Raw genomic sequence first — 27,258 nt, 5'->3', positions numbered from 1 at the left:
AGGCCAGACTTGCCATTTTCAGCTCGCATTGTCCTTCATCTTTGTACAAATCTGAACCAAGCCACTCCTGGACATGGATACCATTTATTTACAGATCGAATTCATACCAGTCACATATTGGCTCAAGAGTTACTAAAAGAAAAAAATCAGATAACTGGAACGGTCATGCCCAATCGTAAAGGTCTACCAAGTGAAATAAAAAAACTGAAACTGAAGAGTTGTGAAGTTCGTGCTTGGAAACTTGACAGTGAAGAAATGGTATTGGCATGGAAGGTATTGGCATAATCGTATTATACACATGCTTAGCACTTTCTACCCTGCTACTACAACAACACAGCAGAGAAGAATGAAAGGTAGAGTGACTGAAAATGTTGAGAAGCCCACAGCAGTTGTAGAATATACTAAACACATGGGAGCGGTTGATCGATTTGTTCATTACACCAGTAGTTACTCTTTCAACAGGAAGTCAGTGAAGTGGTGAAGGAAAACCTTTTTGTGGTTGTTGGAGCTGGCAGTAGTAAATAGCTTCATAATTTACAACCAGTTGCATCCACATGAACAAAAGATGCATACCGCAAGAACCTAATTCTTGAGTTGGTTCACGAACAACGAGCCTCTAGGCCTCAGCGGAGATATGGCCGCCCTTCTTCATTGGACGTGGAGGAGTGTCTAAATTGTATCCAGCCTTTTGTTGCTAATAATCCCGATCGAAACACCAAACATTGCACAGTGTGCAGTGACAGGAAGACACCAGGTGGCAGGCGAAAAACCACCTATTATTGCGAAACTTGCTCACGCAGGCCAGGATTACACCCAGGAAATTGTTTTAAAGTGTACCATACTTCGGCCAACTTCTCTGCTACCAGCCAATAGAAGACACCAAACTGTCCAAATAAGGTATTAAATTAAACGTTGTAATGTGTTCTTTAAAATAAGATATACTGTATATACTCGCAAGCAAGCCGACCCGCATGAAAGCCGACCCTCCAACTTTTACCTAACAAAACATGAAAAAATGATTGACCCTCATGCAAGCCGAAGCCCTGGGGGGAGCAAAGCAGGGGCAATGAATGGCCACACAATGCTGGTAATAGAATGCAATAGAAAAGGTGACCACCACTCGGTCACTAAAGTGCAAAAAATAGGCAGGTCCATAACAAAATGTAAGTGCCAGTCGCATACAATAACCACAGTGAGCAATGCTTTAGTGTCAGGCCGCCGACGACTACCTGTGTGTGGGCCCCGAACGTCCAAGCCACCATTACGCCGCAGCCACCCTGGAGGAGATAGGGTCTCACATGTGTGTCGCTGGCCGACTGCCGGCTTCCTCAGAGACCACCAGCTGATCGGGGCCGAAGGGGAGCGGGCAGCTGAGAGATCGGGTGTCCGCGGCGAGAGCAGAGCGGATAGATGGCCACACAGAATAGATACACAGCAGGAGCGCTCTTCCGTGTTCATAATCTCGCGCTTCCTGCTGTGTCTGCACCTTGTGAGCCCATTGGCTGGTAATAGCTGGTAATAGCCAATGGGCTCACAAGGTGCAGCCACAGCAGGAAGCGCGAGATTATGAACACGGAAGAGCGCTCCTGCTGTGTATCTATTCTGTGTGGCCATCTATCCGCTCTGCTCTCGCCGCGGACACCCGATCTCTCAGCTGCCCGCTCCCCTTCGGCCCCGATCAGCTGGTGGTCTCTGAGGAAGCCGGCAGTCGGCTGGCGACACACATGTGAGACCCTATCTCCTCCAGGGTGGCTGCGGCGTAATGGTGGCTTGGACGCTTGGGGCCCACACACAGGTAGTCGGCGGCGGCCTGACACTAAAGCTCTGCTCTTGCCGCGGACATCCAGCGGCTGCAGCTATACTCTCCGCCTTCCGCACCCGATCTCTCAGCTGCCCGCTCCCCTTCGGCCCCAATCAGGTAAATAATTGACTCGCATGCAAGCCGAGACCCCCACTTTTGGGCCAGTTTTTGGGGGTCAAAAATTCAGCTTGCATGCGAGTATATACGGTACCATGTTACTATGTTACGTTCCATGTAAGAATGGGAAAGAGAGTAAGAGGGAGAGTGCATTTCAGTAAAAAACAAAACTCCGTGTAGAAACGACTCCCTTTAGGAAAAACTCTGAGTGGAAAGGGTTAAAGGAAAGTGTACATTTTTTTTTTTTTTTTTTTTTCCAACATCAAAAATTCAAGAACACTCCAAAAATTTACTTTATAGTCCATGATAGACTAAATACAAGGTCCTATAAAAGGCAAATCTGATTGTTTATAGAGTCCACACATACAAATTAAAAGGAAGATCCGCGCTGCTAAAAAATCCCAATCTGCACTCACCTGGGGCTTCTTCCAGCTACTGGCAGTCGACCGGTGCCCTCGGCGCAGCTCCTCTCCCTCCGGGCGTCCAGCGGTGAAGAAGCCGACCTCGGCAGGTCGGCTTCCGGTCCAGCGTCATGTGCGTTCCACGGCGCGGGTCACGTGGTGTAGAGACGTCATCGGGTCACTGGAGATAAACTTTTGTCATTGTTCAATTTTTTTTTGTTGTTGATTTTTATAACTTGGAGTAAGAAGGTTGTGCTTCTGTTAGTCCTTCTTGTGGTTTTAGGTTAATGTGCTACCTGTGTCAGGCACAATAAGCCCATGATATTACAGTACTGGGAATAAGGAATTGTTTCATAAAAGTTTGTTCAGGTGTTTCCCAGCCCACTAAATTGCTTCTAGTTGCATTGCCTTGCATTGCACTCTGAAACAATTAGCTTCACCCCTCTCCCATTTGCAGAAGGTCAGATTGTTGAAGCAGGTTGGGGATTTAGTCAAGAGAGTAACTGAATTTGGCATTGCCCTCCCAAAAGAAGTGAAGCGAGACAAAATGTTTACCTTTTTCTTATGCATAACTTTAATAATCATTTGGCTTAAAGAGAACCTGAACTGAAAATTAAACATTAAATTAAACATACACACGTCATACTTACCTCCCATGTAGTCTACTCATCAATCTCTTTCTCCTCTCCTGTGTCTCGTTAGTCCATTGTGATCAATGGAATTATCTGTCCTCCATTTTGAAAATGGCCATTACCCCATACCCGCTTCCTGGTCAGCACACTGTTAAACTGTAATATTGCCCACTTGAGCCATAGGGAAACGTGGACAATACCTTGCACATTCAGTTGTAACTGACAGCAGCTGATATATAACTTACAGCAACTGGTATATTTCAGTTCTGACAAAATATTGTCAACTGGAAGGGATCACTGTAAGAAGAAAATGGTTAGCTTCTGAGAGGAACTGACTGTGAGGTTAGTGTGTAATATTCATTTGCAGCTACGTCATGTGTTTATTTTAAATAATTTTACTCAGTTCAGGTTCTGAGTAGGAATATGGTATTAACTTAATAGAGGACAAGAAGTTATAAAAAATATGCTAAACCTCACCCTTCTTGTTAAGATGATTTTGAGTTAAAAAGAGAACAGTGGTAATAAAAGGGACTAAATATTTAGAGTGGTAACTACAGTATATGTGTGTAAGTTTTGTCTGAATTAAAGAGTAACTATACTGAAAATAACGTAATGAATAGATTTTTTTTTACCACTATTACTCGACAAATTATCAAATCAGTGTTTAGCCATTGTAAAATCTTTCCTCATCCTGATTTACATTATGAAATTTATAACCGGTTCCAACATATTTACTGCTGGCATCATTGCAGAATGTTTTTTTTTTCTGAGTTCCAAAGCCAATGAAAAAAATACCTGGTCTCCCAGAATGCTCTGGGAGAATAATTTCTATACAGCCTAGGCTGTGACCTCACTGGGACGACAGGGATACATACCAATATACAGTAATAAATAGATATAGGAAGTATTTTTGATGCTGAAACCAGAATAAATAACATAAAAGTGGGTATCCTGAATAATTGACTACATTCTACTACTTGTAGCTACAGTGCCTTTAAATTTTCAGTTATTTACAGTTGTAACAAGTTTGTGTCAAGAAAATGACATAAAAAAGGGAAAATATGATGTTGTGTGTTACTTCCTCTGGTAATCTGTGGTTTTGGCAGCATTTGACAAGATTCTTAAAGAGAACCTGTACTGAGTAAAAATATTTAAAATAAACACATGAGGTAACTTCAAATGAACATTACTTAGTTACCTTGCCATCAGTTCCTCCCAGAAGCTCACCATTTTCCCCTTCCAGTTCTGACAACATTTTGTCAGATCTGAAATATCAGTTGTTGTCAGTAAAATATCAGTTGCTGTCAGTTATAGCTGAGAGAAAAACTGATGTACCAGGTAATGTCCATGTTTTCCTATGGCTCAAGTGGGCGATGTTTCAGTTTAACTGTGTGTTGACCAGAAAGCTGTTATGGGTAATGGCCATTTTCAAAATGGAGGACAAAAAATTCCCTTGATCACAGTGAACAAACAGGACGCGGGAGAGGAGAAAAACACTGAGGAGTAGACTACATGGGAGGTAAGTATGACTTGTGTATGCTTATTTTGACTTTTAATTTTCAGTTCAGGTTTTCTTTAAAGAGGAACTGTAAGGGGAGTATTTTTTTTTTTTATTTTTTTTTTTTACAAAACGAAGGAAAAGAAAGTGTGTTGTAAGGAAAAGAAAAAGACATAAGCAAAGAGAGAGAAAAAAGTCAGAAGACAGGTGTGGTGTAGAAAAGTGCATCATGCAGCATAGGAGGAATCAAGTTTAATACAGGCTTGCAGAGCTTACATAGTTTTTGTATTCTCTTTGTCAAGATCACCCCTTTTTTCTTATATAGATACCCAAGTTTATCCATATCACGTAGGACCCTGTTTCATACTGAAGATCACTCCAAAATCCATGCCATTTTGCTGCAAATCTGAGTATTGCAAATGTAATTGCAGCAAAATTTTGCCATTATTTTCAGTATGAAACAGACTGGTTTCCACACTGATATTTTCTGCTTTGCTGTTTCTATCTGCTGTTTCAGTGGTATGTCTGATCACATTTTTTACAGTATTGCATTATGCTACTGTATTTAATTCCAAATATCTCAGCAGTCATACCCCCTACACACTCCAAATTTTGAGGGTAGATAGGGAATGACCTATTTGCCAAATTGCCCCAGTCCCTCTGGTTTCTGAGATAGCAATATTGAGTAAGTGCACAGTGCAATATAGCTTTAAACCTGATCAAACACTAAAATAAACCTAATGCCTAAGGTAAATGAGACCAGCCATGTTATGCTGATAAGAACAAGATGGAGAAAAAGGTAAATAATAGGCAAGAGGAATGCGGATTAGCGTAGTGCTGCCAGTGTCTGCTCGTTCTGCCCCCCGCATAGCCATCAGCTGTTGTGATTCGAGGCAAGATGCTGCTTTCTCATGGTCCTAGGGCAAATCTAAGCTATCTTGTGCACCAGTGGGGGGCTGCAATGTGGCGCTGAGGTAGTTGATTTCAATTTATAATGTTTATACAGTATAATCTCATTATAATAAACTCTGGTATAGTAAACATTTGGTTATAGTTAACTACCTCTCCAGGTCCCAGCCAATCTCCATTATGGGAGCTACGCCTGGTATGGTAAACTCTGATATAATTAAACTTCTGTTATAGTAAACATGTTTTTCTGGCCCCTACGTGATGCTCTGGATATAGTAAAAAGTGGGCGGTGCATGTGCCATATGTCAGTGTGAAATCCATGGACGCTTGCTATCTTCAGGCTGGTTGCAGGTGAGTTGATGCCTGGTAACATTTGTAAGACAAGAAAAATGGCACCTGCGCTGGATATACAGTACTGTACAAATAAGCAGCCCAGGGAAAATGAGGAATAATGTGAACATAAACAAAAGAGGATGCAGTGTTACTACTTCCACTTTGCAATCACTGATAAAAGTATTATCACAGTCCTCCCACAGCATTGTACACTTTCCCGGGTATCTCTTAAGGTCCGTACACACGCCGGACTTTAGGCAACGACGGGTCCGTCGTTGCCTCCCGCTGGGTGGGCGTGCCAGCGACAGTCCGGCGTGTGTACGCTCTGTCGTCAGACTGATACGGCTGTTTCTGAGCGATCCGCCCGGCGGATCGCTCAGAAACAGCCGTATCAGTCTGACGACTGATTTTTTGAAATTATAGCCTTGTAAATAGTGATGGACGTAAAATTGAAAATATGCACCTTTATTTCCAAATAAAATATCGGTGCCATAAATTGTGATAGGGACATAATTTAAACGGTGTAATAAATGGGACACATGGGCAAATAAAATACATGTGTTTTAATTACGGTAGCATGTATTAATGAAAAACTATAATGGCCAAAAACTGAGAAATAATGCATTTTTTCCATTTCTTTCTTAATCTTCCTGTTAAAATGGATTTAGAATAAAATAATTCTTAGCAAAATGTACTCTCCAAATAAAGCCTAAATGGTGGCGGAAAAAACAAGATATAGATCATTTCATTGTAATAAGTAGTGATAACGTTATTGACGAATGAATGGGAGGTGAAAGTTGCTCAGATGCAAAAAAAAATGAACAACCCTGTGGGCTTGAGTGGTTAAGGAAAGGTTACAACTCCTGTCTGTGTCCCTTTATGTCTTTGAACTTAATTTCTAACAGGCACTAACCTTTAAAGGTAGTCATACATCTAGCGATGACGGGCAGATTGGACCAAGAGACACATCTCTCTCTAATCGAATCTGATAAGAGAGAGATCTGTTGGCTGCCCATACACCACAGGCCGATTCCCGATCAGTTTCATGCTTAAATTGATCAGGAATTGGCCTTGTGACACCGCATCTGGCTGTCCCGCTGACCCAACGCTATCCCCCTAATGTTAAATGTCCCCCTGGTGCCCAGTGCAAGTGATAAATTATCTGTCTGCAGCCTCTGCTTCTCCTCTGCTGTCTCCTGGATTCCTCTGTTCTCCATATATGCATGCGCGCCACGTGGTTGCCTAGTAACGTGGCTGCGTGTGTGATGTCTGACGTCACACACGCACCCTTTCTAGGCAACCATGTGGGGCGCGCATATATGTAAAACAGAGTGCGCTTTAGGCCAGTTGAGGACAAGCGGAGGCAGCGAACAGGTAATGTATCACTTGCACTGGGCACCAGGGGGACATTTAACATTAAGGGGGACAGCGCTGGGGGTTTTGTCACTCGTCTTGATATTGCATGCCGCTACCACTGCACACCCGATCGAGCAAGTCGGCCGTACATCTTGCATCATATGCGATTGACTAATGCCACTAATTTCAGCCTGAAATTGGTTGCATTGTCGGTCAGACATGCACTTAGCGGCACCGATTTTCATCTGATTCAATTATAATAATCGAATCGGATGATCAATCGGCCACCAAGTTGCCTGATGTATGGCTACCTTAAAGGGACTCCGAGCTCAGAAAAAAAAGGAAAGTTGTACTCACCAGGGGCTTTTTCCAGCCCAGTGCTGGTCGGGAGGTCCCACGCCGGCGTCCTGGCTCCTCTTCTTCACCCCGCTCCGGAATGGCTGACAGGCCGCAACCCGGGCGACACTCTCCCGAGTGTCGGGCTGCTCCTTCCGCATATGACGCGGATTACGTCACACGCCGGCCGCCTCGCGTCATCACGGCGGCCGGCGTGAAAGTACTGCGCATGCGTGAACAAAGCGCGCATGCGCAGTACTTTCACGCCGGCCGCCGTGATGACGCGAGGCGGCCGGCGTGTGACGTAATCCGCGTCATATGTGGAAGGAGCAGCCCGACACTCGGGAGAGTGTCGCCCGGGCTGCGGCCTGTCAGCCATTCCGGAGCGGGGTGAAGAAGAGGAGCCAGGACGCCGGCGTGGGACCTCCCGACCAGCACTGGGCTGGAAAAAGCCCCTGGTGAGTACAACTTTCCTTTTTTTTCTGAGCTCGGAGTCCCTTTAAGAGCTTATCTGCTTACACAGTACAATAAAATGATTTTGTTTCACAGGAATTCGGTAAAAACAATCAAATTGAAAGCTCTTTTTTTTTTTTTTCATTCTTTCCATTTTCATTTTTTTCATTTATTTTTTTTTTAAAGAGAAAAGAAGATTGAGAGTGGGGGATTTTTCTGATCAATTTTATTGATTGATCCAGCGCTGCGTAATATGTTGGCGCTTTATAAATACAATAAATAAATAAATGAAAATTTAATAGTTTAGGGTATATTGTCAACTTTTTGATTTATAAACCCCAAGCAATTTTTTTCAGAGTTTTCAACCTTTTTTTCCATCATTGGGAAAATTGAACGTGTGATACATTGGTCCTTTTTTTTAAATGTTACAATCAGAAACATGGATTGTAATTCTTGGATTGAAAATATTTTAAAAACTGCTATGTGGACACATTTACACCTTGTCAGTGAAAACGGAATATTATGAAACTACCTCAATTTCTGTCTCAAGACCTAAAAATAAGAGAATCCTGCAAAATCCAAACAACAAAAAGAAAAGTTTTTTCTGTCAATTGTAATTGCAAAGTGTGCTTGGGTTGCCATGCATATTTGTGTTCCTTTTTAATGTACCATTTTAATATGCTGTTTCCAAGAAGTAAAAAGTTGTTTTCTCAGGAAATCTGTTACTGTTCAATTTCAACATATATTACAAAACACAATTGTTAAAGGTCAGAAGGGCACCTAACTTGCACAAGGTTTTTTTCCATACACTTGTGGTTATTGTGTTTTTCTAAAGATTCCGTAACAAATTTTGTGTCAGTACATGTGAACTTGTGTTTGCTGGATTCAAGATATCCCTGAAACAAGCATTATTTTACCTGCATGGGCTAGAATGTGAAGCCTGCGGGGTATACTTTTAAACTTCCATAATGCAAAGAGGAGACAGAAAAGGGATCCATCAGTGACAAAACCGTTCACTTTGGTGCTATATGCACCTGACTTCATGTATGGTACTTTCTTTTTATGCTGAAAGGCGGGTATTAAAATTTAAATGGATTAGAAAGGGAGTTTAATGAGAAGCTCTTCAGGTCACTTGGAGGAGGTTACGCTTAGGAGAAGACTGAGTTTGTAATATCTGTAGGGGTTAAGAAAAAGTACAGGTTGTGAATAGGTTTAATATTAGTTCTGGAGATAGGTTAGGGTATGGCACTGTTTAAAGGGTGGAGGTGATGGTTAAGTATCATAAAAGAAGCTTGTGTGCCTGATTGTTGCAAGACAGAGATATTGGTTTGGCTTGGGAAGAGAAACCTGGAGCTATTATTGAATTAATGAGCTATTAATGAATAGCTATTAATGAATGGTGTTTAACCATACCCACTTTTGAGGCCATGCTCCTTATATACAGTGTATCTGGAAAGTATTCACAGCGCATCACTTTTTCTACATTTCAGTTCATTTTTTTCCTCAGATTCTACACACAACACCCCACAATGACAACGTGAAAAAAGGTTACTTGGCATTTTGGCAAATTTATTAAAAATAAAAAAAACTAAGAAATCACATGAACATAAGTATTCACAGCATTTGCTCAATACTTTTGTTGATGCATCTTTGGCAGCAATTTATTCTTGTGTGTTCAGCACCCATGTACAGCCTGAAGTGGACTGCTATGACCTAGCCTCAGATGGCAGCAGACAGTCCTCCAAATGGGTCAGCATCTCTGGATGTGCTGATCCATTTTGGAGACCTTTGGCAGCAATTACAGCCTCAAGTCTTTTTGAATACAATGTCACAAGCTTGGCACACCTATCCTTGGGTAGTTTTGCCCATTCCTCTTTGCAGTACCTCTCAAGCTGCATCAGGTTGGATCAGAGGCAGCGGTGCACAGCCATTTTAAGATCTCTCCAGAGATGTTTAATCGGATTCAAATCTTGGCTCTGGTTGGGCCACTAAAGGACATTCACAGAGTTGTCCTGAAGTCACTCCTTTGCTATCTTGTCTATGTGCTTAGGGTCGTTGTCCTGCTGAAAGATGAACCGTCACCCCAGTCTGACTTCAAGAGCGATCTGGAGCAAGTTTTCATCCAGGATGTATCTGTGCATTGCTGCAGTCATCTTTCCCTTTATACTGACTAGTTCCTGCTGCTGAAAAACATCCCTGGGCATCCCACAGCATGATGTTGCCACCACCGTGCTTCACTGTAGGGATGGTTTTGTACTGGTGATGAGCGTTGCCTGGTTTCTTCTTGGCACTCGCACAAAAGAGTTCAATCTTTATCTCATCAGACCAAAGAATTTAGTTTCTCAGGTGCCTTTTGGCAAACTCCAAACGGGCTGCCATGTGCCTTTTACTAAAGAGTGGCTTCTGTCTGGCCTCTCTACCATACAGGCCTGATTGGAGGATTGCTGCAGAGATGGTTGTCTTTCTGGAAGATTCTCTCTCCACAGAGGACCTTTGGAGCTCTGACAGAGTGACCATCAGGTTCTTGGTCACCTCCCTGACTAAGGTCCTTTACCCCCGATTGCTCAGTTTAGATGGCCGCCCAGCACTTAGAAAAGTCTTGGTGGTTTTGAACTTCTTCCACTTAAGGCTTATTGGGACCTTTTTAAAGCAACAGAATTTTGGGGGTAACCTTCCCCAGATTTGTGCCTCAAGGCAATCCTGTGGTTTGTGCTCTGACATGAACTGTAAACTTTGGGACCTTATATAGACAGATGTGTTCTTATCAAATCATGCCCAATCAACTAAATTAACTACAGGTGGACTCCAATCAAGCTGCAGAAACATCTCAAGGATGATCAGGGGAAACGGGATGCACCTGAGCTACATTTTGAGCTTCATGGCAAAGGCTGTGAATACTTGTACATGTGCTCATTTTTATTTATTTTTTATAAAATTGCTTAAAGAGCAACTCCAGTGAAAATAATGTAATAAAAAAGTGCTTCATTTTTACAATAATTATGTATAAATGATTTAGTCAGTGTTTGCCCATTGTAAAATCTTTCCTCTCCCTGATGTACATTCTGACATTTATCACATGGTGACATTTTTACTGCTGGCAAGTGATGTAGCTTCTGCTTGCTGTTACAGCAGTTGGAAACAGCTGTAAACGGCTATTTCCCACAATGCAACAGGGTTCACAGACCGGAAACTGCCAAGAGTACGTACTCAGAATTTCTTTGTGGGAGGGGTTTCACCACAATATCAGCCATACAGCGCCCCCTGATGGCCTGTTTGTGAAAAGGAATAGATGTACCATGTGAAAGGGGGTATCAGCTACAGATTGGGATAAAGTTCAATTCTTGGTCGGAGTTTCTCTTTAAACCACAAGTAAACTTTTTTCACTATGTCATTATGGGGTTTTGTGTATAGAGTTCTGAGGAAAATATGAATGTAGTCCATTTTGGAATAAGGCTGTAACATAACAAAATTGATGCACTGTAATAAAATGCCCTATTCTCTTCCTGCTTACCTAATAAATCAAAATATATGTAGGAGAGGATGTAGTCAAAATATGCCTTGTTTGGTTAAAGTTCAAGGCAAAAAATTACCCCATGCAGCAAAATCTAATTTTAACACCATACATTTACCAGTAACACAAATGGGTAGCAAAAAAAAAATATTTCTGATTAAATATGGCCATAGCTAAAATGTCAAAATTGCTCTGGTCCATAAGGTGAAAACAATGTCTAGTGATGAAGGGGTAAGCTTTGAAGGTGTAACCACTTCCCCTCCCCCGGGACGAGTAACTATGTTCCTGCCAAAAATCATATCTCCGTGCATGAACATAGCTACTACATTCTTTCCCGCTCGCCCCCACCCCCATCTCTTTAATGTTAGAGACCTTAAAATTAATTTGTCCTTTTACTCTGCAATGTAATAACAAATGTATATGTCATATAGACCTGTTAATGTGAATTGTGTTTTTATACACTATTTTTAAGCAACGTATGCCATTATCAGTGGAAAGCATGTATGAAGACATTAGCCAAGACCATGTGAAGAAAACTGTGACCATTGAAAACCACCCTCACCTCCCACCACCACCAATGTGCTCTGTTCACCCATGCAGGTAATTGTGGTTGTTGCCAGTTTCAAGTCGATATTATTCCTCACTAAACCAGTCCAGGGTATTAAAGGCTCTTATACGTGTGTGGGCATTTTTGGTGTACCACTACCACCTCCCCATGTCTGGCAGTAACACTGTTTATATATCATTATTACACCTGTGGCCAATGCACTCTTAAACTTTTACATGTAGCAGTTGATGGTTTCTCTGTTTGTAATAACCCCAGGTTCATCTAAAAGACAAAAGGAGACCATGAGCCCAAATGTGCAGAATTGTGTAGGATTCAGAAAAGCATATTGCTAAGGGTATATATATTCACAAAGGTGGGTTGCAAATCCTTGACTGAGAGGCTCTCATGCTTGCTACACAGCAATAGCAGTTAAGGCACCTGATTTTTCACTGACCTGAGGAAGTGGGCAAGCACCCGCGAAGCGGGTTGTTCATTTTATGTGCTGAAATAAAATAATTCAATAAACTGGTCCAAATTCTTCGAGAGATAAGATTACCTCTCAGTTTATGAGATTAACAGCTCATTAGCCTAAAGTTGGCACTAAGAATATGTACTCTTAACAGTTTCAGTACCTTTTTGTATTCATAACTTATTTTAATTGTGAGCAGTATATACTGTAATTGTTACGTTTTGGTTTTTTTATATATTCTTAGACATGCAGAGGTAATGAAGAAAATAATTGAAACAGTTGCAGAAGGTGGAGGAGAGCTGGGGGTTCACATGTATCCTTTATTGTTATATTTTTTTTTTTTCATTTTAAATTCTTAAAACGTTCCCTTTAACTCTTCTAGTGTGACGTAAGGCAACTCTTTAAGCTTCTACTTGGGTGTACAACTGCATTGTAGATTGTAAACCGTAAGTTTAACTCCACCTATTGACACAAAATTAGGGCTGGTGTATATAGAGTTTTAAGATCACGGTTTATGAAATTAACCTGAACTCAAACTGAGGTTAAATGTCTGTGCATGCCACTTCTGTACTAAAGCAATACATTGAAATAATATTTTTTTCTTGTTTATTTTGTTTCATTAAAGCCCAGCTAAACCCAAATCAAGCAAGGCAAATTCTAATAGCTATCAGGTTAGCTCTCAGTGGTATAGAATCAAAGTGGTGGACAGAATACCTGTTTCATCAGAAAAAAAACATGCTTGGGACTTCAACACAAGTGGAATACAGTCTTGTCTGTGATTTAGCTGGTGGATGGGTCAAACAGGAGTGATCACATGACACTTAAACTTGGTAGAACATTGAAAACCAGACTACATTTCTCAGCATTAGCACTATAGAAAGGTGATGCCAGAGGCAAGGACAAGGGTGGAGCATGAATATAGAGCTTGAACATGTCCTGTGTTCCCTTTGTCTAATGTGTCTTGAGTAATGAACAGTGCTTGGAAGTGCATCTCCCGATCATTTTTTTGTCTCAGAATTCAGGTTTGAAAAAAGCAATTTTAATTAAAAAAAAAAAGTAATTTTCATGATCTGGCATACAAGAACCTTATCCATATCTGGTTTTATGCACAAGAGACAAGACAAATAACATTTATATTGCATTTTTTTCCTGGCGGACTCAAAGTGCCAGAGCTGCAGCCATTAGGACGCACTCTATAGGCAGTAGCAGTGTTAGGGAGCAAATACAAAAGATGGTGGTGGGTTGGCACTGCAGTGTGGATACAGTTCAGCTGTAGAACGTGCACTAGTGGGATGATATGCCCCTCCTCGTGTAGGCCCTTTGTCAGCGTGCTCAAGCTGATAGAAGTAGTAGATTGATGGGAATTTTTAGAAAGAGCAAAAACAGAAGGGAGGCTGGCAGTGCTGTAGTGGCTTCATTTATTATTGCAAAACATCAGTATCAAAAAGTTAAAAATGTCTTTGCACAAAATTGCATAAAAATGATTGCACATACCAAGGTGAGTGAGGAGGTGCTATAAACATCGGTGGGTGCCGGGTTTAGGATGCCCGACGGCCGTTTTGCGCACAAGCTGTCAGACCGCCCAATGGGTCTGCTCCCCTTCGCACCACCTCCCACTCGCTTACCCCCTGCGCGACTAGGTCGCCCAGGGAGTAGGCTTAGAGTTTTTAGTTTCACAAATCCCCCCCCCCCCCCTCGCTTCCCCTTGTGGGTCGCATAAGCGACCTGGCGCACCCTGTTTGAATCCTTAGTGCACTATGGAACACTTGAACGTATTCACGTCTTTCAGGAATCTCCTGACTTCACACTTGATCTACACTGTTTTCACCTCTTCGCCTCACTTTTACTCCTACTTTTATTTATTTCTTTGTCCCTGAAGCCTGAATGAACAAAACTGCTGAGCCTCTTTTTGGCCACTAGATGGAGCTTTTTCTTCATCGCGGCCATTTTTACGCCTTACTGTCGCATTATGCTTAATAGACGCTGTATTCATGTACCAAGGTGGCATGCGTATTTCCGTGTCAGTAGGTGCACTTACGTACGTGTGCTGGTAATGCGTCATGACGTACGTGTACGTATTGTGGAAGTTAGGGTGGCGTCAACACATGACGTGACGTCACACGGCGCTATTTAGCCAGAAGCCGTTTGCACTGGAAACTTAGCCTCCGTAGAAGCGCAGATTGTGCGAGATAGGGTTGAGGCTGTGCAGGTCACTATGCTATGACAGCCTACTGTTCATTCATGCATGGACTTATAGTTCATAGGAAGCATGGTTTTAGATCCAGCTTTGTAGATCAGAAGAAGGTCAAGTGATGGGGTCTAGAATGGATCTGAAATGAAAAGGGGTGCAGATAAGTACAGATGCAACACAGATTTCTAAATTTGAGAACACAATGCCAAAAATAATACTGTACTAATAGTTTACACTAGACAATGTGAGCTTTCAGAAATTAACATCTTAAATGTTGGGCTTAGATGGGCGTTGTGTTTGTACATGCTTTTAAAGTGCACTTATCAAACCGGTCCACTTTTTTAATGCCACATGGATTTGTTTACTATAGTCATCTAAGGAATGGTCATACAGTGAATATTCTATCCATCCAGTGGTGTAGCTAAGGAGCTATGGGCCCCGGTGCACGTTTTACATGGAGCCCCCCCAAGCACTCTATATGTAACAATTGATACTGCACACCAAAGCCTGCCAAGGCAACCACAGTGTCTGGTTTTAAGAGGGGGATGGGAACAGCTTGTTAATAATTATAATTATTATTTTCTTTCAAAGCACCTATAGAAGTGATTATTACAAGCACAGGACCAATAAAGAGCTAATACTTCAGCGGAGGGAGGGCCCTCTGGCCCAAGGACCCTGATACGGTTGCAACCTCTGCACCCCCTATTGCTACGCCACTGTATCTATCAATCTATCTATCTTATTGAGTTCTAAATAGAAATGTTCATTATATTTCTGCCCTCTTGTTTGTTTAAAGAGAAACTCCGACCAAGAATTGAACTTTATCCCAATCAGTAGCTGATACCCACTTTTACATGAAAAATATAATGATTTTCACAAACAGACCATCAGGGGGCGCTGTATGACTGATTTTGTGCTGAAACCCCTCCCACAAGAGGCTCTGGTACCATACGGTACTCTGGGCAAACTGCCACAATGTAACAATGACACACACAGGAAATGGCTGTTTATAGCTGTCTGTTAAAGCCAGAACAGCTACATAATCTGCCCACAGTAACAATGTCACCATGTAATACATGTCAGAATGTGAATCTGGGAGAGGAAAGATTTTACAATGAGCAAACTCTGACTAAATCATGTATACATAATTATTGTAAAAATTAAGCACTTTTTTATATTAAATTATTTTCACTGGAGTTCCTCTTTAAATGCGCCTACCTTTTCATTTCTAATCTGTGCTCAAAGTTGAATTATAGCCAAAATGTCTCCTCAGATTAGCAGCACAGAAGTTCTAGAGGCAAACAACTGTTTGATTTGAGGAAGAAACAAAAAATTACTAAAAGAGTTATTAGACTGTTTTACTTTGCTGTGGAAGCTTATCAATTACACTATCATTGCTCCCCAGATTATTATTTGATCAATATCTACGGTAGATAAGAGAGAGCAAACAAATCAGATATTCTTGGGTACAGGATTCAGTGACTGCAGCCACAGCAGAGATAGTTTTACCCACTGAAGGTATTTTTGAATGAACTTGTTGATATAATACAATGCCATGCAGCGGCATCTCCCAACTCTGCTGTACTCTGAGCTTAGGGACTGCGTAATATGTTGGTGCTTTATAAATACAATAAATAAATAGGGGGCTTGTGATTTTTTACTCAGAGGACATTACTTTGGGGCAAAGGCAAAAAGAATACTTTATGGACAATAAAAATTGTTATTGTATATTTTGCTACACTGTTATTCCACTTTCAGAGCAACTTCTGAAAAAAACAAAATGGTATTTGGCCGCTCCGTGAATGGACTACAAAAGTGAAATAATCTCAAGGCAATATTCTGTGTATATTAATCCTATATTTAATTATCAGATTTACTGGTTGATTCTGCAGTGTAAAACAGCATTTTGAACTGAGCTTAAAAGATAGCTTAGTGCTGGGAAATATTAAAAATGGGGGGAGCAGGCATGTGTAGAACACTGTCCTCATGCCCACCGCTCCCCCTGTTCTCCTGCCTCCCCCTCCATTATGTTTCAATAGAATCAGAATCAAATTTATTTTCGCCAAGTATGTTTGCACCTACAAGGAATTTGTCTTGGCAGTTGCTTAACAAACACAAACAAAAACAATACACGGACAGACAGTGTGTATATTACAAGTCAAGGACATTATGCAAGTATAGTGGCAGTAAGCAATGTGAGAAATGTTCATTTTCAGTTCTAGCTTATTACTTTCAAGTCCTAGCAGCTCTAACGTGGTTCTGCATTTAGTATGGCTACCGCTTGAGGAAAAAAGCTGTTCCTGTGTCTAGAGGTTTTGGTAGCGATTGACCGGAATCTTACTCCTGAAGGCATGCGCTGGAAGATGGAGTGAGCTGGGTGAGAGGGGTCAAAGGCAATTTTGTTTGCTCTCTTTCTACACCTGCTAGCGTAAAGATCCTGCAGGAAAGGTAAGCTACAGCCAATTATCCTTTCCGCTGTTTCGGATGATGCACTGCAGCCTCAACTTTTCTAATGTTGAGTAGGAGCCAAACCATACAGTCATAGATGATGTTATGGTGGATTCAATGATTGCAGTGTAGAACTGCACCATTACATTTTGAGGTAGGCCAAACTTTTTCAGCTGGCGTAGATGGTACATCCTCTGTTGCGCTTTCTTGACAATAGTGGCAGTGTTGTTGTCCCATTTTAGGTTGTGTGAGATTGTGGACCCAAGAAACTTGAATGACTCTACCTGGGTTATTGTGGATCCATTTATGGTTAAGGAGAGGTGCTGGGGGGGGAGATCTCCTAAAGTCTATTATCATCTCCATGGTTTTGAGATCATTTAGTTCCAAGTTGTTGCTGCTGCACCAGGAGGAAAGCTGTCCCACCATATGCCTGTATGCAGACTCGTCCCCGTTTTGTATGAGACTAACTACTGTTGTGTCATCTGCAAACTTCAGAACCTTAACAGATGGATCTGCAGAGATGCAGTCATGGTGTACAGTGAGTAGAGCAGTGGGGAAAGCACACAGCCCTGGGGTGCACCAGTACTGACTGTCAGAGAGCTTGATGTGAGTTTACCAAGTCTAACACACTGTCTTCTGTCGGTTAAGAAATAGCTTATCCATTTGCAGATGGATTCAGGTATGTGTAGCTGGGAGAGCTTGCTGTGTAGCAGTGATGGAATTATGGTATTAAATGCAGAGCTGTAATCTATAAATAAAATCCTGGTGTAGGTTCCTGGGGTGTCTAGATGCTGTAGTACATAATACATACACATGTTCATGGCATCGTCTGCGGCTCTATTAGGCCTGTAGGAAAATTGCAGAGAGTCCAGCAGGGGATCTGTGATAGATTTCAGATAAGCCATTATGAGTTTTTCGAATGCTTTCATAACCAATGATGTCAGGGCAACAGGCCTGTAATCATTTAAACATGTAGTCTATTCCAAAAGAGGTCAGCGCTCACAGCTAACTCAAACCCCTATCACCCGTTCGCATTTGCACTTGATATTAATGGTGTTTCTTGCTCAAATGTTTTTATCACATTGTGTGGTTATTTTATTTAATTGGATAAATATGTTCTAATATGTTTTGCTTGGTGAGATAACTGAACACCGTGAGCGCTACCTCTTGTGGCAAAATTTAAACATGTAGGTTTTGATTTTTTTGGGAATTGGTACAATGGTTGAGCTTTTAAAACAGGCCGGGACAGTTGAGAGTTTCAGAGATGCTTTGAATATGTCTGTGAATACAGGGGCTAATTGATCGGCACAGAGTTTAAGACATTTTGCAGAGACAGTGTCTGGCCCCATTGCTTTCCTAGTGTTTTGTCTTTTGAACAGTCTGTTTACATCTGATTGGCATATTGGTAGAGCATGCACATCTTGGAACAGGTTAGCAGATTGTGTCTGGTCTGCTGTGTTGTGTAGATACTGAGGCACTGCAGGGGGTGGAGACCTTGGCTGGCTGGAGGAGTGCTCAGTTTGCCTGCTGCGGAGATGCAAATTATGCAAATCGACTTGGTGTGTTTGGCTTTTGTTGGTAGTGTCAAACCTGCAATAAATTGTATTCAGTTCATTTGCAAGCTGCAGGTTATGTAGTGAAAGTGGAGATTTCTTTCTGTAGCTGGTAATTTCATGTAGAGATTTCCATATTATGGAGGAGTCGGCGTTAGAACATTTTTCCTCAAGTTTTTTTAGAATAATCTTATTTTGCGTCAGTAATGGCTCTCTGCAGTTTGTATTTCACATCTTTGTAGAGGACTTTATTGCCTGTACGATATGCCCCCGAAGCTACTACTAAGAGTTCTTTGATCAGTGCGCAAGCACTGCCTGGCGAAGGCAAAATCGATCGTGCACCCAGGAGCGCATGCGCACTACAAAGTTGTAATTGGGTGCATGTGCGCAGAGCGCTCCTGGCCGCAGATGCGCAATCAAGACCCCGGGGCAGTGTCTGTGCACTGATCACTGACCCTTCCAACCTGGAAGTAGCTTCAGGGGGCTATTAAGTCATAACATTAAATTAAGAGGCCTTATTACAGCACTATTATAATTTAGAACCATACAGTGGGATGCGAAAATTTGGGCAAACTTGTTAATCGTCATGACTTTCCTGTATAAATCGTTGGTTATGATAAAAAATGTCAGTTAAATATAACATATAGGAGACACACAAAATGCTATTTGAGAAGTGAAATTAAGTTTATTGGATTTACAGAAAGTGCACAATAATTGTTGAAATAAAATTAGGCAGGTACATAAATTTGGGCACTGTTGTCATTTTATTGATTCCAAAACCTTTAGAACTAATTATTGGAACTCCAATTAGCTTGGTAAGCTCAGGACCCCTGACCTACATACACAGGTGAATCCAGTTATGAGAAAGAGTATTTAAGGGGGTCAATTGTAAGTTTCCCTCCTTTTTTAATTTTCTCTGAAGCGTAGCAACATGGGAGTCTCAAAACAACTCTCAAATGACCTGAAAACAAAGATTGTTCACCATCATGGTTTAGGGGAAGGATACAGAGAGCTGTCTCAGAGATTTCAGCTGTCTGTTTCCACAGTTGGGAACACATTGAAGAAATGGAAGACCACAAGCTCAGTTCAAGTTGAGGCTCGAAGTGGCAGACCAAGAAAAATCTCAGATAGACAGAAGCGCTGAATGGTGAGAACAGTCAGTCAACCCACAGACCAGCACCAAAGACCTACAACATCATCTTGCTGCATATGGAGTCACTGTGCATCGTTCAACCATTTGGCGCTCTTTACACAAGGAGATGCTGTATGCAGAGGAAGCCTTTTCTCCACCCACAGCAGAAACAGAGCCGTTTGAGGTATGCTAAAGCACATTTGGACAAGCCAGCTTCATTTTAGAATAAGGTTCTGTGGACTGATGAAACAAAAATTTTGTTTGTTTGGGCATAACAAGGGGCATTATGCATAAAGGAAAAAGAACACAGCATTCCAAGAAAAACACCTGCTACCTATAGTAAAATATGGTGGTGGTTCCATCATGCTGTGGGGCTGTATGGCCAGTGCAGGGACTGAGAATCTTGTCAAAGTTGAGGGACGCATGGATTCCACTCAGTATCAGCAGATTCTGGAGACCAATGTCCAGGAATCGGTGACAAAGCTGAAGTTCTGGAATGGCCATCTCAGTCCCCAGACCTGAATATAATTAAAAATCTGTGGTGTGAGTTAAAGAGAGGTGTCCATGCTTGGAAGCTATTAAACCTGAATGAACTAGAGATGTTTTGTAAAGAATGGTCCAAAATACATTTTACCAGAATCCAGACTCTCATTGGAACCTGCAGGAAGCAATTAGAGGCTGTAATTTCTGCAAAAGGAGGATCTACTAAATATTGATTTCATTTCTTTTATTATATAAATTTATGCACCTGTCTAATTTTGTTTAAACAATTATTGTGCACTTTCTGTAAATCCAATAAACTTCATTTCACTTCTCAAATATCACTGTGCGTCTCCTATATGATAGATTTAACTGACATTTTTTATCGTAACAACCAACGATTTATACAGTAAAACGATGACTATTAACAAGGTTGCCTAAACTTTTGCATACCACTGTACAACTGTAGTTAACATCCTGTACCCATCTTTGAAACCAGTTACATCAGTGAAGCCCATGGAGAATATGAGTGGCAGTAACGGGACACTCTCATTTGACTTTTGTGTAATATGTACAGTTTGGTATTGGGAGAAAACATCTTGCCTCCCAAAAAAGCATGGCGGTAGGGTAAATGTACTTTATGCAATTTAACTATGCAGATCTGTTTTTAATATGTATATTGTGACAAAGTAAAAGCTGATACATACTAAATGCTTTCCTTAACTTTGAACCCTCAGGTATCTTCTTATATTTCTAAAATTTGTACAGGCAGTCATTCCTACTATAGAATATGATTACACACGGCATTTTACAATGTAACTGCAGCTATTCAAATTCTGTGAAAACTCAGTTTTTAATGACAGTCACATAAAGGTTTTTTTTTTGTTTCTCCAAACCTACAAATATGCAACATTTCTGTAATGTATAATATGCTTATTTGATTAAATCTCTGCACTTAAACAACTCTGAGTTGGTATGATTTTTTTACTAACAAGAGAAAAGTGTACACAAATATTTTACATCTAATTGAGAATGTAAGCATAATGTTTATCCTAAAGATAAATGTGATATATTTATTAAACGTTGCAAAATACATAGATACCAGCATCAGGAATACTGCAAAGGGGGAAAGAGGTGTCGGGACTTCCCTCTCCCTTTTTCACACAATAGTATTGGGCAGCCAGGTGTGCCCCTAAACATTAGTATGTATTAGGTAGCCACATGTTTTCCCCCAATATTGTTAAGTAGTTAGATGTGCCACCAATAGTATTCTGTTGCGCTTCTAGCAATTGGAGGCCAAAGGTGCTTCAAAGTAATGGGTAGCGAGTGGCACCTTCAGGTATTAGGCAATTATTAGCCAGATGTGCACCCCCAGGATTAGGTAGCAACAGATGACTCCAAGTATTACAATGCACAAGTCATAACATGGGTTATTTCAAAGCATGGTCAATGTATATGCAATGGGCACATGTTCGCACAAATTATGTACTGTATTAATGCACTGCATACAGTGTTAGCATAATGCAAATCAGAGCAGAATATACCACCATCAAATGAATGTATGTATGAAAAAACACACTGTATGTTAAAATTGCTAACAAAAAAATGTTTACTTTAAACTAGTGTTTTCCAGATATGGTTATGTCTCTCACATATGCCTCCCTCCTGAAAAAAAAAAAAAAAAGACGTGGACCAAGGCAATTCCTGCCCTTTCACTATAACATGCAGTAGTAATCTAAATAAAAATGGTAGTATCAGGAAGAGAGAAAAGAAAATAAATGTAGATATTTTTCTACCAACTAAGCCATATAAATAAATATGCCTTGTTTAAAATGTTGTTACTCGAGACTTTACATGATTTTTGGCCCTCACCAACTAACCACAAATAGACCAACTTTTAAGCACCAAAAAATTGTTCAGAAGTGTGTGGGTCAGCTTATCTGCTAGTCAACACATTGTTCCTTATATGGTTCATCTTTATAACCATGCCCTTCCTGAGACACTTAAAAAACTCCACAATCGAAGCTGTCAGAACACGGTGCCTTCCCGCTGGGGCCAACTTCCAATAGTGTCATAACCTCTGAACCCGTCACAGGAGCATTTAACATTTGTAAATATTCTTCAGACAAATGAGTTTTCATTTGTTCAAAATTAGTTTTATTTTTGGCCAAAAACTCAAAGGCCCTCGCCAATGCACCTAAAGGGGCCTCTTAAAGTTTTTTGATAATACTCATGGAAAACCTGCACAATGCTTGTCAGATCCATAAGTACCTTACCCACCCGCACACCACGCCTGCCCTAAGCTATGTTTGCTAATAACCCATTTTATTCCCAAATTTGAGAGAGGTCCAATCAGTCTGCGATCTCCAGAACATGGCATATCTATTATACAATAAATCTTTCTTACAGCTTTAGCATACAAACATGTTTACCTCGGACATGTGATCTATATAATTCAGGTAGGCCCCTCTGGTACCCTCTAGTATTAGCCGCCACAGAATACTCAGTAAATATTTCCTTCTTTCGTCTACTGGTGGCTGGGTAGTGTAATGGTTAAGGGCTCTGCCTCTGATGTAGGAGTCCTGGGTTCAAATCCTGGCTCTTCCTACTCAGTAAGCCAGCACCTATTCAGTAAGGAGTTCACTGGGCAAGACTCCCTAACACTGCTACTGCCTACTGAGTGCGCTCTTGTGGCTGCCTCGCAAGCGCTTTGAGTCCGACAGGAGAAAGGCGCTATACAAAAAAAGGAATTATTATTGATTATTATTATTACTGACATGTGCTAGAATTTCACCTCTCAGAACTTACCTGCCTCAGAGAACAAAACCAGTCCCGCACATGTTCAGCATTATTACGAACATAGTCTAGCCTCCAGAGTTGTAATTGGTCCAAGAAGTCCTCATCCTTGACTAACTGGCTTGGAAATCTTTACTGCTTAAAATAATTGTTGGCTTTATAGTAAAGTCATGACATTTAATAGTACAAGTACAAATACATATATAGTTAATGTGTAGTTTGAGATATCTCTAAAGTTGGTACAGGTTCATATGGTAAATTACAGCAATATAAGAAACACTAGGAGGAGGTCCCTTCCCTTGCAAGCTTACAATCTAGAGGGTAGTGGGGTGGAAACAATAGGGAAGAAGATACAAGATAGTGAACCTTTAATGCTGCCTATAGCAAATTATAGGCTTGTCTGAATAGGTGTGTATTCAGAGTACGGTTGAAGGTTTCTAGGCTCAGAGTATGACGGAAAGGCTGTGGGAGACAGTTCCAAAGGAGAGGGACAGCCCATGAGAAGTCCTGAATGCAAGAGTGAGAGGAGGTGACCAGGCTAGAGGACAAAAGGGTCTCCTGTGAGGAATGGAGGATCCGGGCGGGGAGGTATCTGGAGATTAATGAAGAAATATATGAAGGTGACCGTGTAGAGCTTTGTATGCTAACCTGAGACGTTTAAACTGGATCCTTTGGGAAACTGGTAACCAATGAAGAGTGACAGAGAGGGGCTGCCTCAGAGGATCAAGAAGAGAGGTGGATGAGACAGGCAGCAGAGTTTAATAGAGACTGGAGAGGTGCCAATCTGCTTTTTAGTAAACCACAGAATAGAGTGTTACAGTGGTCAAGACGGGATATGATTAGAGCATGTACAAGCATTTTGGTTGCCTTGTGTGAGAGGAAGGGACAAATTGTGGAAATGTTTTTGAGATAAAAGTAGCAGGAGGTAGTTAATGTGTTGATAGGTGGTATAAATGAGAGCTCAGAGTGCATAATTACCCTCAGACAGCAAGCTGTAGGAGTTAAGGTTATTGGGGGGTTTTCTACATTGATTGTGACTATGGGAACTGGAACAGAGAGCGAAGGTGCAAATATCACAATCTCCATTTTGCTTATGTAGAGTTTAAGGAATTGGAATGACATGAATGTAGATATAGCGGATAGACAATTGGGGACTTTAGATAGTAGTGTAGAGAGGCCGGGGGCAGAACAATAAATTTGTGTGTCATCAGCATAGAGCTGATATTGAAAACCAAAAGAGCTTATTATTTGTCCCGGGCTGTGAGTGTAAATGGAGATGAGGAGGTGTCCAAGGACGGAGCCTTGTGGTACTCCTGCAGACATAGGTACAGATCAATTCGAACTTATTCCATTGCGCTCAGCTAGGTAGTGTCACCAAAAGTACTTGTTAAGCCACCAATGAGTGCTGTTCCTGGTTTACTCCGGGACAGTGGGAAACAATGCTGATAAAAAAAAGAAAAAGAAGAGAAGCGCTCTCTGGTGCATTAACTTTTTTAATTTAGCTTCTCGCACAAAGATAAAAAAATAAAACTCACAATGTTCAACTTAGATTAAAACTCATCACAATGTAATGTATCACCGTGTCCTTGATGTTAAATCACCGATCTGGCTGCCTCCACACCACGCGTTTCGGCGTTCCACGCCTTCGTCAGATCTGACGAAGGTGTGGAACGCCGAAACGCGTCATGACGTCCTAGGTGCAGGGCAGCTGCCGCAAACTCCTGTGTACTACATCCTGCTGGCGTGATCTGATCCATTGGATTACCATTACTACTGGCCATAGTGTGGAGGCAGCCAGATCGGTGATTTGACATCAAGGACACGGTGATACATTACATTGTGATGAGTTTTAATCTAAGTTGAACATTGTGAGTTTTATTTTTTTATCTTTGTGTGAGAAGCAAAATTAAAAAAGTTAATGCACCAGAGAGCGCTCCTCTTCTTTTTCTTTTTTCTGTTTTTATAGGTACAGATCATGCGGTAACGCTGCAGTCTTTGCATCAGCATTGCAGTGATTTGGATATTTCTGGTGCACCACGTAGTATCATATGAACTGTGCCAGTCTCCCTATATTTACATGGCCCTTGCAGTGGGGATGTGGCTCAGAGGAATAATGCAGAATGACACAGTGTGCAAGGGGCCTTAATGTTCCATGATATGATGTTGATATCAAGGATGCATAAAAATTAAATGTACCAGAGGGATCAATGAAATACGATGATGATGTTGTGTCCCAGCAGAGGCAATCCCACCCCAAAACCACTGTTTTCTGCGAGTCCAGAATATACAGGTATATATATGGTTCAAAACCAAATAAAACAATCAGTATAAACACATGCTGAACTACCGTGTATATACTTGTGTATAAGCCATCCCGTATATACCCCGACCGATCTCCCCCCCCCCCCACTTGTAAAACACTAATAATGTGTAACACGCAGATAAGCCAACCCCCCATGGTCTCCCCCAGTCTCCACCATGTCTGTGGTGCAGAGTGCCTCCCCCTGTATGTGGGGCAGAGTGCATTGCATGTGATGCAGAGTGAAGCATGCTAGCAGAGTGTAAGTATGTATGTGAAGTCCAGTGTATGCATGTGATGCTCATTGTATGTATGTTCATCAGAGTGTATGTATGTGAGGGTGCCCAGAGTATGTATGTTCAACAGAGTGTATGTATGTGATGATGCAGTGTGTGATGACGCAGTGTGTGATGATGCAGTTTATGTATATTTAGAAGAGTGTATGCATGTGATCGTGCAGTGTATGTATGTTTAGCAGAGTGAATGTGATGCAGAGTGTTGTGCAGTGTACATATTGCTACCCCTCCTCCTCGTTCCGTGGCGGCCATCCTCCCATATCCTGTGCAGCTCTGTACTTGCTAGAGATCTAGGCTTCAGTGTCTTTTGGTCTCTGGGCAGCCATCTTCCCTTCTCCCTTGCAGCTTTGTACTTACTGATGACCTCTAGTGGCGGAACTGCGAGGGAAACAAGAAGTGGCTCCCTTGGATGAGAAGAAAGTGAAACCCGGACATCTTGCAAAGAGAGCTCCATGGGAGACGGGAAGATCGCTGCCAGGAACAAGGAGAGGTAACTATCACCACACGACTCGCATACAAGCCAACCTCCCCATTTTTGGGGAACTTTTTTTGTCACAAAAAACTGGCTTATATGGGAGTGTATATAGTAAATACAACAACAGCAGACTCATTCTCCTCATAGGACTTCTTTTTCCCCCTGTAGAGCTGTGTGGGGCATCAGTTTTAGGTGCAATCACAGGTTATTTCTACTCAAAAGAAAGCACCCCAACCTGACAACCTCTCATTCAGAAAACAAGGAATATTCAAATAAGAAAAAAAGCATGAAGAGTTTTCTCCAGCCCTTGTAATAGCAAAATCGGAAAAGTAACATATTAAAAGCTATCAGCAGAGGGGAGGGGGAAATACAACCACTTAATCCATCATGCATTACAAGGAATTCAACAAAGTGGTGAAGATTCCTAGATTCAGTTTACTTTCGGTCTCTTTTATCCCCCTATACATTCCTAGTGGTTTGGGTCACCCCGAGTTGCTTGGTTACTTGGCTAAAAAAAAACTCCAGCGTACTTGACTGTAACATAGGATGCAGTTTCATTTTCTCTAATGAAACAGTTTTCGTTCAAATAGGATCTTCTGTCAAATAATTAAGCCACACAGATAATGTGTTCAATGAGACCCCCCTTCACACATTATGATGCAAACAACCTGTCTCCCCCCTCCCACCTGGCTGTACTAGACCCCAGGCCCTTAAGCCTAAAAAAAAGAGACCGCAATGTGGAACAGCTTCTTCACGACTACTCCACACTTTTGAATTCTTCCCTGGCTACTGTTTCAGCAGATCTCACAGTATACTGCAAACATGGAGACTTAGGAGGTGATTCATCAGATGTCTAAACAGGAGAGCACGGTAGCTCCTTCCTTCGAAGAGGGCGTGGCAGATCCCAGATGCATGGCATGCTGATTATGCAATGTCCTCGTTGGCTGTTGTATAACATTTTGTTGTAGAACGGAAGGGTCCCAGAGATAGTATGGCTCCCTTGGGAGCAAATGTCGGGTGGAGGTAGCACTCTGAAGGCTGCGAATGCCAATCGAGGACCAGAGCACCCATGCCTACAACTACTCACATGAGGCGCTGGAACCGGAAATCTCAAGGGTTTTTAACAAAATCATTCTAGCCACCTATTCCCAAGTCAACATGTGACATGATGAGATAAACGTGTATGTACAGTGCAAGACAAATTAATAAACAGGCTGTTTTTCTT

General features: G+C 41.6%; 1 protein-coding gene across 1 annotated transcript in view; it reads left to right on the top strand.

Moving 5' to 3' along the window:
- ATG3 (autophagy related 3) overlaps positions 1-21,130 on the top strand; it is a 130,772-nt gene extending 109,642 nt beyond the window's left edge. The window contains exons 11-13 of the mRNA XM_068269828.1: positions 11,820-11,947; positions 12,608-12,676; positions 20,905-21,130. Coding sequence (XP_068125929.1) covers positions 11,820-11,947; positions 12,608-12,676; positions 20,905-20,986 — 279 coding nt within the window. The 3' untranslated portion in view covers positions 20,987-21,130. The remainder of the gene's footprint in view (positions 1-11,819; positions 11,948-12,607; positions 12,677-20,904) is intronic.
- Positions 21,131-27,258: the final 6,128 nt, after the last annotated feature.

This window comes from Hyperolius riggenbachi, chromosome 2 (genome assembly GCF_040937935.1).
Source record: "Hyperolius riggenbachi isolate aHypRig1 chromosome 2, aHypRig1.pri, whole genome shotgun sequence".
Lineage (NCBI taxonomy): Eukaryota > Metazoa > Chordata > Amphibia > Anura > Hyperoliidae > Hyperolius > Hyperolius riggenbachi.
This window is presented reverse-complemented; position numbering and strand designations above follow the sequence as displayed.